The sequence below is a fragment of the Eurypyga helias genome, unplaced genomic scaffold (assembly GCF_000690775.1).
Source record: "Eurypyga helias isolate BGI_N326 unplaced genomic scaffold, ASM69077v1 scaffold4405, whole genome shotgun sequence".
Lineage (NCBI taxonomy): Eukaryota > Metazoa > Chordata > Aves > Eurypygiformes > Eurypygidae > Eurypyga > Eurypyga helias.
The window spans coordinates 48,457-68,858 of record NW_010249334.1 but is presented as its reverse complement, the minus strand read 5'-3'; the positions used below and the strand labels follow the sequence as shown (position 1 = coordinate 68,858).

General features: G+C 37.0%; 1 protein-coding gene across 1 annotated transcript in view; it reads right to left on the bottom strand.

The window, feature by feature from the left end:
• Nucleotides 1-20,402, bottom strand: part of HERC1 (HECT and RLD domain containing E3 ubiquitin protein ligase family member 1) — an 82,494-nt gene that overhangs the window by 16,965 nt on the left and 45,127 nt on the right. The window contains exons 37-55 of the mRNA XM_010151310.1: nt 19,334-20,109; nt 18,030-18,228; nt 16,940-17,100; nt 15,303-15,419; nt 14,905-15,136; nt 13,556-13,680; nt 13,080-13,300; nt 11,639-11,907; nt 11,278-11,330; nt 9,891-10,091; nt 9,106-9,280; nt 8,227-8,497; nt 7,178-7,391; nt 6,188-6,393; nt 5,503-5,630; nt 3,569-3,696; nt 2,140-2,340; nt 1,335-1,465; nt 102-301 (exon numbers count right to left, since the gene is read on the bottom strand). Of these exons, the coding sequence (XP_010149612.1) occupies nt 102-301; nt 1,335-1,465; nt 2,140-2,340; nt 3,569-3,696; nt 5,503-5,630; nt 6,188-6,393; nt 7,178-7,391; nt 8,227-8,497; nt 9,106-9,280; nt 9,891-10,091; nt 11,278-11,330; nt 11,639-11,907; nt 13,080-13,300; nt 13,556-13,680; nt 14,905-15,136; nt 15,303-15,419; nt 16,940-17,100; nt 18,030-18,228; nt 19,334-20,109 (4,008 nt within the window). The remainder of the gene's footprint in view (nt 1-101; nt 302-1,334; nt 1,466-2,139; nt 2,341-3,568; nt 3,697-5,502; nt 5,631-6,187; nt 6,394-7,177; nt 7,392-8,226; nt 8,498-9,105; nt 9,281-9,890; nt 10,092-11,277; nt 11,331-11,638; nt 11,908-13,079; nt 13,301-13,555; nt 13,681-14,904; nt 15,137-15,302; nt 15,420-16,939; nt 17,101-18,029; nt 18,229-19,333; nt 20,110-20,402) is intronic.

Sequence of the window (20,402 nt, the reverse complement as noted above, 5' to 3'; positions counted from 1 at the left end):
TTATTTTAAAAAAGACAAAAAAGTTTTCTTTGCTCTGGACACTACAGACCCGTAGAAAAGACTGCAGAAGAGCTACAGAGACAATTAAAAACGTTACGTACGTAGCTAGTAAAAGCTGCAACTGGGGTCCCTTCCCTGGAAGAGCACACCAGGCAATGCCATTTACAAGAGCTGGATGGGACAGAGAGTGCAGACGTCTCCAACATCCTCCCATATAACCCCAGAGTTTCACTATTTCTTCTTTGGCACATGTCAGGAGAATCTTACCAGTTGGATCCCACTTCATACTAACAATCATATCCTATTAGATTAAAAAAAATTGAAAGTCGGTATGAAGTAACACAGCAAGAACAGAAAAGATCGAAATATCAGTGCTAATGTAATGCTCAACTATTAATACCAAAGAACATTTTATTCTCAAATACATTGTTACAGAGATAGTGAGTTGCAATTATGAAATCATAATGATACTTTCCAGAACAACAATTTAAAAATAAAATTCTATGGTTTTGAGCCAAACTAGAGGGAAAGCATGGAAAAAAAAATTCTTTTCATTACACAGTCCCCCAACGCCAAGTAGTAGATAATTTTCCTTCTTTTTTATTATGAAATTGTAGCATAAATTAGCCTTATGGTGCATTGTTCATAAACATATTAGACAATGGGCCAGATGTAGCTCTGAGCATAACTGAGGCAGGAAGGGAGAACAGCCCACAGTGGAAAAGGCAAGTTGGTTTTATTGTCACAGCATGCTCAGTTCTGTGACTAGCATGCTTCTAATACCAGGACCAGTTCATGGAAGCACTCAAGATGCTTTTACTACACCTACACTTGAGGAATTCTCTTCTTAGACTAACAATCATTTATGGACTATTAATAACTTATTATTACATACTAGCCAAGAGAAGGTTCTAAACCTTTGTGGCTGTATATTTAGAAAAAGATCTTTTGCTTTGCACAGGAACTTAAGCTTTACAAAAACATACAACATAACCAAAATCATTAATTTACTACAGAACCTTTACAAATTAAAAGAACGACAGTATTTTAAATCCAAACATGGATAGATGTGTCCTTAATGCACTTCTGTTGCTCTATGTACATACAGTCCACAGTTTCTATTTGCAGAAAAGGCTGTATTTTTTTTCCCCTTTTTTTAAAGTAGGTAGACTGTTCCTCTAAAATACAGTGTTTAAAATGTCTACCAGAAATAGGTATGTGTTCTTAAATAATCTGCACATGACTTGATAAAAAAGCTTTCAAAGAGAAAACATAGCTTAAACAAATCCTTACCTAATAAAAGAAGATACATTTTTTAAAAAGACTAACTCTACCTTGTGTGCATCAACTAGAACGATTCCTCCTTTTTCAAGTGGTTCCTTTGTTCCTATTAGCAATTTTCCATCAGAATAGCCAACTGCAAATGGTCTGTCTTCACTGAACCAGGCAAGGCATGTGACAGACACTACGTAAACAGACAACACAAAAATTAAACTACGCTGAACTTCACTCCTGCCAAAGAGGTTTCTGCAGTGCAATTGTCTAAAATATGAATTGCATAACAACCTCCCCCACCACCGAGGTTACTTAACATACTTCTGGTTTGAAAATTTTCTGGAATTTGTATGGTAAAGATAAAACTGAGTGCCACTGTAATGACAGTTGTTGAGATTATTTAGTAACAGTTTTTTAATTCTTTTCCTTTTTATTAAAATAATTGAAGAAGATGCAAAACCACACAATGCTACCAAAGATGTGCTACTTGATGTCCCCTGAGACTGGAACTGTAAAGGAAACAAGGTAATAATTCAGTAGTTGAAATGACACTGACTACATGCTATCTGCAGACAGAGCAGACACTGCAGGGCATCTGTATGTTATGCAATGGCAATGAACGTCAGAATTTGACTAGGTTTCTATAAACTGCTTGCCTCTGCTGTAGGGGAATCAGGGTGCAGATGGAGATCCCACAGACTTTTCTCCTCCCATGAATGCAAGTGTTTGCAGACAGTCATACCCAGAAGTCATACCCCATGAACAATAATAAAAAACCTGAGATTATATACTTGATTAATTAAAAAATAAGGGTGTGCGTTTAATAATTTTAATTTCTACTTAAATACTGATACAGTCACCTACCATCCTTTCTGTAGCAGTGTTCCAGTTCTAGCCGGTGCATGGTTGAAATATCTACAACCTCAATAAGACCAAGAGATCCATCCATACGACCAATTAATAATAATTCTGGAGCATCCCCTGTCCATGCTGTAGCTGGCCCTTCTTCTGGCCAAGCTAGTGCAGACACCCAGTGAGGCTGAAGATCTAATAATCCTTTTCCTCCTAGGAGCCCAAAAAGTCTTTTAAAACTACTTCATTGTCATAAAAAGAAAACAACAAAAATACTTTCCATGGGAAAACATTAAAAGAGATCCTATTTAGGAATAGGACATACTATAAATTCATTTAAGTTACAAGACTATGAAACAACGGCCCACTAATCTATACAGGCACAAAATCTAGCTAACAAATCTCAATTATCAGTCAAGTTACATAGCTTTCTTAAGGAAGGTAGGTAAATTCTTCAGTATTCAGTAAATTTACACTTTTTCTGTGGACTGTCAAGTCCATAGGCAGTGTGACTAGTGACTTTTATAAGCACACAACAGGATGACATTTCAGAGACTACAGATGACAGTGAGTAATAGTCTCCCTCTCATGTGACTTAAAAAGGTCTTATGATGGATTAGTCAATTGCAGCACAAATGACAGTAAAAACATAAGAGAATCCACTTAGAGATGCTCACAAACTGAACCATGGAATTGGAAAGGGCCTTTCTTGGATCAGGTTCAGTTCCCTCTATCACACTGCAATCTCATGAAGTCACCTAATTATTTTATAGTATTTCTTCGCCAGTTGTCATTTCTCTACATAAAATACAAAATCACAATCTTTTGAACGTTAGAAACTTTCTTGAAGTTATGACCAATTTACTTGCATTTCTTCTTGTGTCCACACTACCCATTTGTTTACATAGCTGCTTTTGGTTCCTAGGCTTCTCCTAGAGTTTATTTTCCTAATATATTTATTTATAAAATGTCTTTCTCCACAACTCTTTTGTTCAAATAAATAAACCAAGCTCACTCATTCTACTCTCATTAGAAGACATTCCCTCTAGCTGATCACTAGCAATCCTTCCCTCCATCTGTTTCAGTCCATTTTTGCACTCTCCCTGTCACATGTATAAAGGTAATTCTTACAGACTATAGGAAGGTGGTATTTACAGACAAAAATTGCTAAGAGTGGTCAAGCCTAACACCTAAACACTTCTCTTTCAACTAGGACTCATATGCTGCTCAGTTTTCTATTGAATTAATTGTAAATGACACCCATTTGTGGTTAGTGCCCTCCCCTCCTCTAAATAAACAGCTTTACAAAACACTATGGAAGATGGTAAGCTTTTGAGAGCACACACAGTTAAACACTTCAGTAAACATCTATTCAGTAGCTTAGCAGCTTCCCTAGAAATACGCTCTATCATAACATGTTCACAGGTAGTTAAGAGCATACCATTGACTTGCCATATGTTCACCATCTTTTCCATAGCTCCAGCCAGATACTTGCCACTGATGCTCCAACAGACAAGAGACAAACTAAGGTCACTGGGTGACCCCAGACTTTCTTCAGAGTCACCTTCTCTATAATAGAACAAAACAATGCAACTTAAAAAGGGCATTTTCTTTAAGCATACAGGAAGACATAGAATTCATGAAACATCTCAGTAAAGATCTGGAGTCCTCCTGCCACCACTGCAGATCTACATAATAAATTTTTCTATTTCATTCTTCTATATTCTATTTAAAACTGCTTCAAATTACAGAATGAGCTACTAGTTATTTTCACAGTAAGAAATTTGAAGTTAGGTTTCAATTAGAAAAGTAAGTTTAACTATCTTTACCTATTTATATCAAATTTAACATCTTTGGTGAGGACAAAACTTTCTGGGAAGACACGAAACACAACAGCTTGTACAAAAGAAATGAAAGGGGTGCATCTTGCTCTCAATTCCAGTTTAAACTCTTTCTCCTGTTACATTGTTGCTACACTGTTCAAAAAGTCTATTTTAAAGTTTGCTTTGCCTAACTAACAGGTACATTTTATTGCCCTTAAGATCACACACAGCAGGCACAGTCTTTACTGATCTAGTAACAGGAAAATGAAAGCTATAATATTGCCAGGATGCACACTGTAGGTCAAACACTGTATCGCCCCTGTGTTTTTGAACATACGGGAGGCATATCTTCTGTGTTCTTGCTTAAGCAGGAGACATTTAATTCGTGAATAAAGGAGGTAATGGGATGTTGTAACTATTGTTAACAACATTAACTCACTAACATAACACATGTAACATTAGTAACAAAAAGTTAGCATAACAGGTAGTGATACTGCTGCATCAGGGAACAGTAATCTCGTAGCCGTTAAATAACGTTCTTTGGAGGTTAGAAAACCAAAAAGTATTCTCACAGAAAGAGGAGGTAATTCTATTAAAAAGAAGGGATAATGCCTTTTCATCATCTTGTCTCTATGGTCTGAACACAATAATTCTACCTTTAAAGGAAGAACTGGCATTGACCAACTGCAATAAAGAACACGAATAGAATTGTGTTACATTTGTACTTAAAGTCATTACTGAGACTGTTAGCAATGAAGCCCATGAAAGTATTGAATTCTGACTCTACTGTACAGGAAGCACACTTTTCTGCCACAGGAGCAATAGATCTGTTAAGGAAAGACGCTGCTCTCATCACTATCTTATGAAGTCAAGTTACTCCATTTCATTTCTTTCTTTGAAGGCAGTATCTAACAGCAGCAAGCAAACAAGAACTAGAATGAAATCATCGTGAAACAACCTTCTAGTTCTCTATTGTTTCTTCATCCTCCTAACTTAAACTCACTTAAGCTGTACTAAAGAACCGGATTTTAATGTTTTCTTTTTCGGGGTTTTTTTTTTTTTTTGGACACCTGCAAATGTTATAAATGATACCTCCCAGACACTCTACTGAAAGCGCATTATGCTTAAGTCCTGAATCCCAGAAGGAAAAAATTCTTTTTTCACACTTGACTCCGATGACCACATCCATAACTACCATGCTACACACTGGAACTGTCCACTAGAACACTGATGGGATAGTCACTTTTTTTTTAATATGCCAGTCACTTACTGTTTTTATTCTACCCATTTCTTTTTATATGAATTAATTCAGAATATTTGAAACCAGCTTTAACACAATCTCTTTATACCTACTCTTACAAGCTTGATTTAAGTTCTGTTTTCAGTTTTAAGCTATTTATTTACTTTGCATGCCATAAACATAGCAACAGTCCCAGAGAAACAATGAGAGAATGTCAGTGCAGGAGATATTGCAAGGTTGGCTGTTTACATTACCTTGCACAATTACAGCTTAAATGACATATACAACTATTACACTTAAGAATCCACTTACAGCTTGTTGAGCACACACGTCTGTTGCAATGAATACTGCTTCTTTGTAACATTCCACACTCTTATGGTGCCATCATTTCCACTAGTTGCCAAAAGTCCCTTTTTACTGCACCAAACACACGTCATGACCTACAAATACCAAAGTAATCATGGCAAAGCTGGAATTTAAATCTAAAGCTTAGGTATGTTTGCTCACTACTACTGAGCAAACATTAACCGATGGGACAGAGCATAAGCCACATTATTGAAGTACACTGTAACAATCAAACAAGCTATGTTCATCCACTCTAACAGGATTGTTTACTGTAATTAAGCACGTTTTATAAGGATGCTACACTTTGTTCAGACCCATGTTCCACAGGCCACGACTGCACAGAATACTGACCAAGTCGTTACTACAATGACAGAAGAATTAACGTAAGCTAAGATCTAGTCTAAGAAAAGATATAGGGTGATTCTGCTGACTTCATGTACCGTAAGAACACTTTCATGTCACCTTTAATTGAAGCTTCAAAGCAGGTAAGCGTTTTTCTGCATCACAGCTACCCTCAAGCAGTAACTAACAATCACCAAAAAATTACTTCTGTATACTTCAGTCAGTATATTTGTAAAATAATAGTTCTTTTACTTTTCCTGTATTCTACAAAAGTGAGTATTCATGCAGTTTTGGGACAAATCATGCTTACCCTGTTCTGATGAGCCTCTAATTTTATGAAGGAACATTTTCGTAAGTCTCCCCCCATATCGGCGAGGGTCTGAGGAATAGTTTGATTATCTCGATCGTGTGCTGCAAGAGTTCGCACCAGCTGCTGAGCAGCCCACTGCCTGTGTTGTGAAGATAACCTTGAAGAGAGGCAGCAAGCTGCTAGTGCGTTAGCCAGCTCCAGAGGGCCTACAGCAGAAGGATCATAGGAAGGATGGGCATACAAATGGGCAATTAAACCTGCTTAAACAAAACAATGAGATGATGCCTAGATGAGTACCACACAGAATTACACAAATGAACACAGCATTAGCCATAATTTCCAGAAAAAGACATTAACAAACATAAGAACATTGCAATCATGTCAACTATTAGAAAAAAACCCCATTCTTCTAATACTAAAGAAAAATAACCCCCTTGAACATTTTTTAAAGAAGCGCCTTCGGAATAGAATTACAAACAGCCTTATCCCCACTCTATGGAAACTGGTTGCCCAAAGAGCAAGCACTTTCTAAACAGGAGAAGTCTTCTCTGACATGGACAAGCTGCTGTCTCTGTTATGTCCTTCCCTCTCTAACACAGCAACAGAAGGTACATTTTGGCTCCCTGACCTCTCACAGCAGAAGCAGCACGACTCTGTGCACCAGAGACAGCACCGCACTTTGGCAGCAGTACTCAACTGTTACTCTCCTTAATTTCATTAAGTGGCACAACCAAGGCTGACTCTTAGCTATATAACTCTGAATGCACACACGTTCACCTTTTTTTTTTTTGAAGTGGCAAAAGATGCAACTATGTAATAAGATATTTCTAAGTAAAATTTGTGGACTAAATTAACTATAAGATTACTTTGATTAAAACAAGTTTTGTACATTTTTACGAGTATATTTATTTATACATTATTCTAGCAAGTAAGATAAATGAGGAATTGAAGATTTAATAATTAACATTTAAAAACAAAGCTATATCATACCTTTCTTTTCAATTTCTGCTTTATCATAATTTGGCCTCAGTTTGGCCCCTTTGTCTGCCAACAATGCTACAAGTGCTTGAGTAACCACAAAATTTGGAGATGTGACAAGTTTATTTTCTTCTGCAATTCCTCTTAAAAAACTTGGCAAAAATTTTCGCTGAATTGGATCATCAACTGTTGTCAAGTTTACACCAGTTGCTGCAGAAATCAAATTCTAAAAATAAATAATTAAAGACAATAAATAACCTGAGCAAACAGAAAAAATAGTTTGGGAAAATAGTTTTAGTTGAATAAATCATGCTGAGTTTTGAAGATTTTAAAATTTTTCAGAAATTCTCAGCTCCCAACCACTTTTAACAGGCAAAGATCATGTACAATATGGAATTTAAGTCTGCTGCCGTGGGGGATACCTAGTCATAATGGAACCAACTAACCAGATCCAGGGATTAAAAAAAAAAAAAGTATCAAGTAACTAAGAATACCAGCAAGAGCTAAGGGGCTTACAGAAGAACTTTTTATAAATTTATGCACTTGGTGGTAGCATAAAAAACAAACCCACATACTAAAATCCATTATGCCATCCAACACTTATTTCTCCACAATTATATTTCAAACTCAGAATAACAAAACAATTACCCCCATTACTTAGAAATTTCCTGATAGATATGAAGTCCTGCTGCATGTCCACAGCTGTAGATCATCTTTCTAGATAGACAATCTGTGCTCCACATAAATTGACTCCATTAAAAACCCCACAACTTTAACAGAAAACCTCTACCAATAACAAAAAAGCACATCCATTTTTCTCTACTTGAAAAGAGCCTTGAACAAAAAAATGTAGTTAGTTGATCTTTACCAACAATCAGACCTGTGCAAAGCTATGGACAAGAACTCTTAAGGAGATCCTAAATCCAAGGGCAGTCTCATCACAGTTCAGAAGATAAAAGCACAAATTATCATTATGAGCAAAATTGATTGCTTCATCTCATGTGTTTTACATAAGTATGTAAGTAATTTAATATAAATATTATGTTGAATAACAGTCCTACCTGTGTACATAACTGTACCAGCAGTTTCGCAGCACTAGGAGTGTTTGATGCCAGACAGCCTACTGCTGTACTCAGGTAGGCAAGACAAGAGATCGGCTTGCTTGTTTTGCTGTGTATTCCTCTCGACCGCTCTGTTAAACTTGACGCAGTGGATGGGCTTGTAGAGAGGCCTGCTCTCCCTGCTGCAGCGAGGCACATTAAACGAACCAAAGTTCTGATATCTGTTAATCCCAAGGATTCAAGACCAGCTGCCAGGCTACAACTGGAACCACTGTCAGAAATGAACATAAATGCTCTTGTGTTTTGTTAGCACATTTAAAAAGAAAGTTTTGTTTGGATAAAACTATCCCCAAAGCATTAGTGTACACTGTCTGTTTGATTAGCTGGACATCGTTACTACGAAGGGGGAAGGGGAAGAAAGAAATAAAGCTGCAGCCCCTTCGCTCCTTTTCTTTTAAGCTGAAGACAAAAAACACATTACAGATCTAGCAAAAACCCCTGAGTTTAGCTGGAATCACTCATTAACAAAGTTATATGAATAATTTATGTTTAGAGTTATGCTGTAACAATATATACATGTACATGTCAGGTCTCTATGTCTTCACAGTTGCCCAGGTAGGTAGCTTGTACAAAGTCAGTTTTTAAATCCTCATATCCCATCAACTCCTGAACTTAATCTTCCTTGAAGAGTGTTCAAAAGAAGAAAACAATCTGATTTTTTTCTCTCAACAGTATGAAGTAAATATATAAAATGAGAATAGTTTATTTTTATATATTTCAAAATAAATAAACTTCCCTAAATACCTTAAAATTGCATTCCTATCAAGCACAACTGGTTCCAAATGGAAAGGTGGAAGTGTTGCCAAGGATGCCACAAACCTGACAGACAAAAGTGAGAGTGCCCTCATAACCATCGTTCTTGCAAGGAGGACTTGGGCAGCGGCTGTCACTCTTCTTAGAGCCATAACACGGTCATGTGGGTTTACTAGGGCAGCTGCTTGTTCTCCTAAGGTTATCCTGCCAGAAGAACTTTTCTCTATAGAGCCGTGACAGCCTTGGAAGTAATGATTTGCGTTAGTGTTTAAAGAAAAAATGCATTATCATATAGTAAAAACTACAGAAAATTTGGCCTAAGCCTGCAAATTACTCATAAATTTTATAACATTTTATACATACAGAACCACAGGGATAATGACTGAGCATACACTCCTGGAATACACTCTATAATTTAATTATTCCTTTTTCTCAAAGCTAGATAAGCACTACTTGACAACACTCAAATTAATGTTGATTCCTCCATTTCCCTTTTCAATTAAAGGGGCCTACAAACTTAAATACTGATCCTGCATTTCAATAGGCTGGTCAGTTAAGTCCCAATTTAAATCCTTGAATCCATCTTTGTGTTCCGTAAAGCATGCTACTGGCATCCTCTGCTGGACTATGGTCACAGTATTATTAGTAAATCAAAGCTTCAAGCCTTCTGCCAATATAAATGCCTCACACTCCTCTAACTCCCCTAAAATAAAAGGACAATTTAGAACCTCTCTCCACTTCCTCACGGTAGGAGGCAGGAAAGATTGTCAAAATATTTCTGCATTGCCGCTATAAAAATCACACTAAAGGGCAGGTATTTGTTCTTCAAATGAAACTGATTTCAAATTTACCTATTTGCATCAGTGTTTCTTCCATACTGTTGGTGGCTGTCACCATTGCAACTGAAGCACCCAGAGGGTCACTGTCAGGGAACTGTACAGGTTCAGGTACAATACGTCGATCGTTTAACCCAAGAGGTCCAGCCAGTAATTCAAACTCCTCTTCTCCTGTCAGCTTTTCATCTTCGTCTACATCTAACATGTCCCAGTCTTCTAGAATTGGAGAAATATAATTAGACTTGGTTACAAAAGCCAGAATGTTAAATAATTTCTATTTAAAAAAACAGTACAAGGTATAAAACTTCTGATCTTCTGATGCTGTGAGACACAACAGCCTAAACCATAAGAACAAAATCCCACGCTCCATTGAATTCGATCTTTATTTCTACTGCAGAGAAGTTTCATAGAAGACTCTGAAGCATCACGCCAGCTGGTTTATTTAAAACACAGAAATGAGAAGTCATCACACCTTGCACAAGACAATTCCAAAACCTGGATTACAGTGAAAAGTGTAGACATACAATTGTGCTTTAAATCATGATAACAGGTGCACAGTCCCAGTACAGAAATACAGACAGAGACTAGAAGTTTCTGGTGGCCTTATCAAACAAGTATGCATGAGTTCTTCGGTTATAACTGTACACCCAGGCTTTTGCTTTTCCTTCCCAGCACCGGCGGAAGGAAAAGCACTGCAATTGCAATTCAGTTATGCATTCCATTCACCTCCCAACCACCTACAAAGAAGTCAACTTATGTTTCCTGATCCCTCCCGCTCTATCTCACTCCTTATACAGTAGAATCTGAACACCTTTTATCTACTGGAAGATAGACTTGCTGTTAAGCTCTGGAGCACTCACTTAGTCTTAAATAGACCAATGTGGTAAATCACACAGGCTACAGAAATGCCCAGAATCAAAGAACGACCTGGAAAAGGTTTTCTACAGTCACTCAAAATAATCTGTTTATAGTGAAAGTCACCCTCAGGACACTCTCATCGAGTACAAAGGTAGAAAAATTAAGAATAAGCCTGAAGTCAGACTTTTGAGACTAACTTATGCCGATTAACTTCTATAAAGGCAGCTGAAGAAATGTATTTGAACCTAAGGCTTTGTATGTGCAATTCTGAATATATCATCTACCCAGAATACATTATCACCCAAAGTTAGGAATTTGACATTTCAGCAACTGAGATGAAAAATGGGAAAAAAGGTCAGTGATTTTTCCCCCCCACATCTGACCTTAAAAAAAAAAATACTATAACTACTCTGAAGATGATTTCGAAGTATCCCCTGATGTACAGTTTCATGACAGATGTATTTGCATGGAGGCACCTTTATGCAAAAATAAAACACTGTGCAAAAGCAAAGTACTTAGTATCTTCAGAAACTTAAAAACATACCTTCATAGACACTGTCTTGTTTACCTATTAAATCAGGAGCCTGGCCTTTGTACCTGTAAGAAAAAATAACAAATAAATGAATGGCTCTAATACTGTACATGCACGTGTAATAATTTTAAACTCTGTTTACCATTCAGTTACTTTACTGTTAGGTGTCTCTGAATGATTTACAATAGAAATATCAAGACATTCTTCTAAATACGCATTTCTTGAATACAGAGAACGATTTTAAGCTTCAGTTAAAACAAACAATTCTACTAGGAATTTTGGTTTCTTCAATCATATTTTTAAAATGCTCGTTAGTAAACATTTTTGTTTCCTTTCTTCACACAGAGTATTCCACTACCTTTTGTTTCTGTACCTTTCAGAAGTTGACGTTTTAGATTTACTCTTCAGGGCTAAGTATTTCTCTCTGCAGATGCCACACAATAAATAGTAAGGATTTCCACTTCCACATTCACCACCAAACCAGCCATCTACATAAGAACCATTACTACGATAGCCCTGGCGATTTGCACTTCGACCACAGCCTGGGTGGTTTCTTTTCATGTGTTGATTGAAGCTGACAACACTGGATTCACACAGTTCACAAACCACTACTTCTTCTCTGTCTTCAGATTCACAAACATGCTGCAGAGTAAGATTTTCACGTTATTTGCACAGAATAAATATCTTTGCCTTAGACATAAAATATGCCAACATTCTTAGGTGGATGTTCCTCCCTGTTTCTGTTAGACACACAGAGTAACGTTTATATGGTTAACTTGCAGAAAAGCAAAGCAGAAATAGACAATTTATGACAATGAAGAACAGGCCATCTCAGAACAGGAAAAGCATTCGGAGTTAAACTTTCAGAGGATGACATTTTCCTATTCCATTTGAGATTACTTTTCTCACATATAGCTCTGCTAGTTCACAATGAATGCTGTCTTTAATTTATGTGGTTCTCCTCATAACTTGACTGACACTAGATCCAACAAAGAGAAAAGAATCCTTTTTTTTCAGACAGTCAGACTTTACATTTACTGAGCAACAACAATTATCACTTGTGTCAATAAGGTTTTGTCTGAAGTTCATTTTCCTGTAGTTGCACTTCTGACCTAAAGCAGCAATTTCATTGTCATGTTCCAATGAAACAAGCTCTCTGAAAAATTCAATATGCATACTGAAACTTGCTTCCCTATCAGTCAGGTAACAATGTAATTAGGAGATGAAAGCTTAGTCCTGTGGGTTGCTTGTCTAATTTGACCTGGATAATCTGAAGATTAACAAGCTGCTGTTATTATATTTCTTTTCCACCTCAAACGTTTTCAGTAGGCTATACAACAACTGAGTAAGGACTGTCACCATATCCTTCCCAGAGAATGAAATGCATGACATGCCTAAATTAAGAAAAACTGATGTAAATGCAAATGATGTTGCTATAGGTGAGATGAATTTTTTTTTTAATAGAACATACATTTACAACTGTTTGTTATCTCACATTGCTATGCAATGTGGAACATCTACTTCATTTGTAAGTGATACCGTCAAAACAACAACTATACTATTTCTGTTTTCATCTTTCAGAGGAGGCGGAAGAAAAACTAGGTACATGTAGAACTGCAGAGCAAGAAACACGAGAAAGCACTATTCTTAATCTAGAAGTAAAACAACAGAATACAAGAAGATTTTAAGCATTGCTGGCATTTAGTAAGATGTTTTTAAATGGGCTATAAGCATACGCATGTTACTTTAAATTTAAAACCACCAACATGCAAAAAGCAGTAAGTTAAAGCAGCCCCCGCTGCAGTCACACACACCCAGGTAGGCCAATCCAATACCTCTGGGATCCACATTCCCAGAATATCATTATCACTAGCCAGGTCCTGCCCAAACATAGCTTCCATTGCTTCATCATCAAGGTCAATTTCCAACTCCTCATCCAAGTTGAAGTCATAAAGTGCCCCCGGATCTTGCTGCAAAGATATCCCTTCTCTTCGACTTTGATTCCTGTGAGCCTGTACTGAGCGGTATAATCCCGCTCAAGGAAGAAAAAAAAAAAAGGAAAGTAGTACTTTTATTTTGCATGTAACAAAGATAACTGTACTTTCAACTTCCTTTTGCTTTGTTTTTTGCTCTTCCGTTGAAACATAATCTACTTATTAGTGCATAAAACACAAGTTAAACATACACTGACACACATATGTGAAGGAGAGCTTTAACTTTCATGCTAAGTACCGATAGCCCTCCACTTACTGGATAAGCAGAGACCTTGGAAGTCTTCCAGCATACTTACCAGCACGTGCTAGCAGTGTTCGGGCAGCTAAATCAAATTTGTGTCTTCTCGTTACAGCTGACCGACTTCTAGAAGGAGGTCCGCTTGCAGAAGCAGCATTATCCACATGATCCATATTATCAGGGCTACAAGAATTTGTAATTTACAAGTAAACCAAGTTTTAAACAGGCACATGCAGTAATGAAAAATACTAAGACCATAGTTACTGCCTTTTTTTTTCCCCCTTTCTTTCATGGAAGGTAGAAAAGGGAATTTGGAATTCAAGGATTCTCAGTTCCATTGAAACACATGTTTACTTGTCTTTTTGACACAGATTTACCTCAAACAAATTAGATTTAGCAGTGTCAACACGTATTCAGTGTTTCCATTGCCGTGCGTAAGCATTGCAGAAATTTTGGAAGAGCATTCATCTTATGCTGTCAGTGTTAACTACAGCTCAAACTAGGTTTCTTCTCCTTGTTAAAAGAAATTAAATCGATATTCCTGTTGTTGCTGCCTCAGTCATTCCCACTTTTGCCCAAAATCTTCTGGGAAACATGAACTGAAGTTACTTAGTACACTTGTTGTTTAGTTTATTTCTCCCAGTGAGTTCTCCGTGAAGTAACAGTTTACCTGAGACAAAGTAACTGAGGCAACTTAAAAAGTTCGTATCTCAGTAGGATCAAGGAATTTGAACAAAAGTGTTCCCAAATACATGTTGTCATCCTCCCTATTAAAAAAAAAGCTGCTATGATTCCAATAGGTGCCTCTTAAAATATAATCACTACTTCCAGGTTTAAAAACAAATTTTAGGACTAAAAGCAAAATAAAAACCACCACCTTTCCTACTTGTTTAATAGATAGTTTAGATGTAACTTGGTGAAGGTGACTGAGAATGTAAACTTCCATTTAGTTTTATCCTCTCTGGACAAACTAAGAATTAATTTAAAAAGAAAAATGTAGAAAAACATACATTCATGAATACACTGAAGGAAACCACCCCCCCCACCCCCCAAAAAACCCCCAACAAAAAAACCAAACCAAAGCAAACCCCACACTCTAGTGAAATTTTTCTTTATTACTAGGTCTTTCAGGTGAAATGTAAGCTACCTGCTCTCTTTTTTTTTTATTACTCCTTCCTCTTTTTTTTTTTTTTTAAGGAAGGATGCTCAGTTACATTATTCTCCAGTTCTGTGCACAAACAGTTCTGGAAAACAAATGCACCATGTACACCTAATTTATCTGCATCTTTCTGTAACAAAATTCAAAAGCAGCATTACAACGTAATGTTCTGTCAAGAACAATCAATTTGTGAGATTTTCAGATTCAACAACAGATTACAAGCAATTAGAGGAAAACTACATTTTTACCTTTCACTAAAGCCTTCCTCCATTTCAGTGGCATCAGCAGAAGGGATATCACCTGGTGACTGCAAATAACAGTGATCACCAGATTTTCCACCACTGCCAGAGACTATAGTGCCATGTCGTGAATCTGCAGTCCCTTCTGAGTGGGGCTCCTCCTCATCTTCATTTCCAGGGTGCTCTATCATCCACATGGCCAGCACTGTGATATTCTGTGCATCTGCTTCTCCTCTGGCACCTGAAAGTCAGGAAGGCACACTTTAGAATTGTATTACGTCATCGGCATGGAATTTTTTTTTTGCACATAAATGGTTATAGAATTAAAAATTAAGTATTCCATTGGAAAAAAATGTTTCAGATTTATAAATTTTTCTGTTTAAACTGACATTATCGTTACAAGTTACCTGTAGCTTCCATAGCTTTTGCAATTTGCCTGAGGGAGAATCCCATTTCTAACAACGGAACAGCAATGGCAGGAGGCGGGGGGGATGTTGAAAGTCGGCTGCTTGGATCAGACAAAGCTTAAAAGACAGAAAATGTTAAACATTAAAGGCCTAAATCTTTCTTTAGTGTTACTTTACTAGACCTTACTTCGATATACGAGCTTCAAATAAGGGAATAATTGCCCCTAACTTTCCCCTCTACTACTTCCACTAAGTAAGATACTTTCTGTCATGAAACCAGTGTGCTCATTCTTATTGGTAACATATTACGTAAGCTTCTGTTTAAGCAAGTAGGATGCTGATGACATTCAAAGAACTGTTTCTTTCAAGATATTTCTAGGAAGTTTATTTCCATTCAAAACTGATAGGTAGACTAGGTAAAGCTACCCTTGTCCAAATCATCAAGATTGCCAAATGATATGAAATTGCACCAACCTCTTAAGGTACAGAAAGAGACCTCAGCTAAGATGGTGACATAGCTGAAAAATCTCTTTGCAGAAGATGGCTATATTTCTGTGCAACGACTTTCAATGAACAAAAGGTCAGTTACTGATCAAAACCCAGTTGCCTTATCACCTGCTGTACAAGTGAGGTCTGATCAATGAAGGCATCAACAACGTACTAACAAAAACACTGCTGTAATACAGTATCATGTCTACAAGTCATCTCATAAGAAGAGAGATATGAAACTGAGAACTGAGCAGACAAGCTGCTCTGCAAGAAATGAAACAGCCAGCAGACCCAACTAACAGCTCAGGTTAAAAAGTTGTATTAGACAGATATTTTAAAGCATGGGCTTTGTTTCTCAGCACTGAGTATAAAATGTGGAGAATACACTTTACCTCAGTTTCTTCTATTCATTTAATAGAAAAGACATACATATGGAATTCTATTTTCCTTTTTAGTATGATATCTCCTTTGTGCATCACAAAACTCATTTGTGCTCTTCAGAAGCTCAAGATTCTTGCGCAACGATTTCCTCAGTCTCCTAGCTATTCCATTCTGTGTATACACTGGAATAGCGCAAGTTTCTGTTTTGAGTAGCACAGTGAGGCAGAAATAAATCCTCTACAAATAGAAGCCTCCCATTACTGTCACATGATTCCAGACAGCAGCATGAGGAGCCCTTGAAGGCTGGACAGCCCTTTCTATATCATTAAGCGAAATTAATTGGAAGGAGCTATACCTGTATACATATAAAAATACATCAATTCTTGTTTTGCGCACGGTATATGATCTAATAAAAACTAGAAAATTAGTGTACTAAACAGTGGCACACAACCAAGAAAACAAGTCCAAATTGAATTAACATTTTGAAGTTATTACCAATTATACTGCATTCTCGTCTTATACATGTAGTTTGCTATCCATTCCACAGCTTTTAAAAACTAATTTACTTTGCTTGATAAAGTCTACAGCTAGCCAACCTACAACTTTTGTCCTAGGATGGTCATTAAAAGGTTTTCAACAATGCTTTGCATGTTAGGTTGCATTAAAAAGAAACCCCGTTTATTTAAAATGTCTTTAAAAAGCTACACTGGACTTCTGCAGATTTATTAACCTGTCCACATTTTTGTCTATATTGACCTCAAATTTACCTGTACGATTGGCAGGCCTTGCAGACTGGGAATCAGGTGAAGTCAAACTTTGTCTCCTTCCAACTTCATCTGAAGGAGATGTTGGTAAAGAAGATATTGGAGGAGTCTGAGCACGTCGTGCTGGAAGTACAGTTGTAGTCGGATAACTGGAGAACATTTGCCTTTAGAAAAGAAATATATTTATATTTAAAAGAGCTATGTCAAAAAGGTCTGACACAAGAAATGCATCAAATTAGAGTGCACTTGGCAAGTCCCTTACAGCAACTGAGTTTTGTAAGGGTAAGGTGCAACACATATATTGGGGCGAGCACGAAAACCCTGGCAGTACAGCTCACTCCTACCATCTTTGCCTAGAAAGTTAAATTCCAAGTATGCACCTAAAAAAACCCCTCATAGACTAAGAGCTGACCTAGGAGATAAAAGACAAGTGAACACTCTTCCCAGAACTCAGCCTGACTAATAAACAGGCTGACAAAATTTTACTTTCAGTGCCTTGGTAATAGTACATTGTTACAGCTTTTGTCAAGTTATATCTGCAAACCCTCTAAGAACAGAGGTCGGATACAACCAACAGAATTAATAGACCTAAGTAATAAATTCAATGTAAAAAGATTTCCTTCTTCATCACAAATAGCCTCTGAAGATTAACAAGCTTTATCTTATTTCCATTTCAGTACGTGAGGGTAGGATGAAACGAGGTCTTAACTTGCAGGACCTTACTTACAACTTAAGATCTATTCTAGTTTAAGAATCAACAACTATTCATTAAAAATACAGAATTTCAGAGATCTGTAATTTAAACTATACCAAATGAACATGAGGACTGAATGACAACATGAGGAAGGTATTCTCTCCTGTCCTGAGGAATTCAGATGTTACGTATATATACAGTGTATATCAAAAGCTTAACAGCTTTTGTGTCTAGTAACACATCTCCTGCAAGGCACAGTAGCAAGTTAAACTCTGTCCTCTGCAGAGGCAGTTCTTGACAGTAAATACAAACATTAACATTTTCAAAGGCTTAGACAGCTAAAGACATATATTGTAGGTCACCCAAAAATCATATATGCTGAAAATAAAGCTATTTTACCTAAGAAGACTGAGAGGCATAACACCAGGTGATTCAGAAGCTGGAACGGTCTCAGTATCAGTTACTGGAGTAGTAGCAGTGGTAGTATCCTCCAGAGAGCTGCTCATGAAAGACGTCGTGCTGGAAGCAGAAGGACTGGTTGTTACTGGTGTTTGGGCTTGCTGAGACTGATCACCTTCTTCTACTTGCTGATCTACATCTGAAACAGAAAAAAGGCCATTGCAGGAGTATTACTATAACTGTGTAGAGTAAAAGAGTAGCTGTGGCTAAACTTCCAAAAATAACTACCATTATTTAAAATTCCCCCAAAGAAAGGGGTGTGCAGAAATGCACACCATACAAATACTTCTGCCGACTAACTCATAGACTTATGTAAAAGAAATCAGTCTATCAGCTCTTGCTGTTGTCATAGAAGGTCAGTCGTAAACAAGTCTTTCCAGATGGTGACAAGGCATTTACTTGGCTAGATCTTAGGGTATTAAATTTAGACATTTAGATTTATGATTGTAACAGCTAGAATTATTCTCTTAGAGAAAGAAGTCTCAGGTAGGGAAATACAGATGATTAACTATAAAGCTGTTTTTAACCCTGCTGTGTAGGTAGTAGATTTTTGAAGGTAGTTTTTGTTTTTTTTTTTTTGGTTGGTTTAGTAGAAGTCCTTAAGACAGTAAAGAACCAGACAGTGCAGTAATCAGCTTTAGTATTTTAGATTTTTCTTTTTAAAATTGATTTAACTGGTTTCCCTGAACATGCAGACTGTAATACATGTGTTTTTAAGAAGAAAAGGAATGATACACATTTTCTCTTCAGCTTCTGTGAGTGCAGTGCCAAGTATATTGGAAAAAACCCCTAAGAAAATGCAAAATCAAAAGCCCACAAGTGATTCAGAGATTTTCACAGACAAACAGAGGTTACTTACACATGCTCAACATCATTTATTAATGTGACTTCATGAAATCACATTTAATAGCAGTGAACCTGACATTTACATAACATGCAAATCCTTCTGACGAGTATATACAGAACTGCTCATTTTTAAAAAGTATTAAAGACAAATTAGAAACTCTTATTTCTGACTGATATGCATTCACTTTTTATTAAAAAATTGGGGAAAAGGCAAAAAAGTCAGTATTTTGTCTACAGAACAGTAAAACATGTTTGTAAAATTTCTCTGTCCAGTTAAGATTCCTCCAGTATAACCACTACAGAATGACAAGATTTTATCATCTGTATTATCATTATTAGTATTAATTTTAATGGAAATAAAAACCAAGTACTATAACTCCATAATTTTGAAAATGTACCTTGTTTAAGTCTGCCACCAAACTGATCCTCCAGCAGCCCATGAACCACTAATTTGTAGATCATCGCTTGTGCTCGTTCCAAATCTGCCAGTCCTAGAGCTCTTTTAATCGGTGAACGCATGACTGCTCGTTTCACCATGTGTCGCATCAGGAACTGCAAGGCCGCACGCATTTCAACATCCTCATGAACAACTGGAGAACTAGCACAGTCAGAATTGTGACCATTTTCTGCCAGGACTTTTGGAATTAACAGTAGTTCGGCATATTTACTACAACTAAGAAGAACACTAAGTGACTTCATAGCACCAAGATAAAGATAAGAAAGCTGTACTGCTCTGATTTCTGACTGCACTATATCATGATTTCTTGGAGTATGTTCATGATTCTTTTTTCTTCCTTCAGCAGGTTGGTGTTGTGATTCCATACCTAGTGTCGATGGTTCTAAAGAAAAGGAAGCTATTTCATTTTCTGACTTAGAGCTTGTAGCACTATGTCCTTTGTTATCGTCAGCACTTTGTCCTAATCGTATATCTGATCCAGCATCACCCTCCATTTTCTGGTCCATTTCTCCTTTATCTTCAGATTCATGTCTGTGTTTTTTCTCATGTCTCTTGGTGCTTTGCTTTCCCGTATCTTCATGAATACCAGTCAGATAGGTAAGGTCCAGCAACACAGTAGCTGTCAGCCCACGAAATCTTGCAACATCAAAAGGTAGTGGTTCGCAGGGCTCCAGATTATACAATGGAGTATCACTAGGCGACCAAAAAGTTGGGAAGCTTTAATAAAAGATCAGAATGACACAGGAAAAAGCAAGTGAGGGAGAGACAGGAGGAAAGTACAGGAAATAATGTAGGTAAAGTAAGATGTAAAATATATTTAATAAAATAAACAAACCAATTCTAAAAATTAAATGTAAACAGGGGAAAATGAGGTTATGATCAGAAAATGGGGAGATATGGTATCAGAGTGAAGGCAACAAAGCATGCACAGGTTTTCAATAACAAGCAATAAACCCCAGAAGCACCACACAAGCTATCAATTCTGTGCTGACAGAGGTTTCTGCTATATC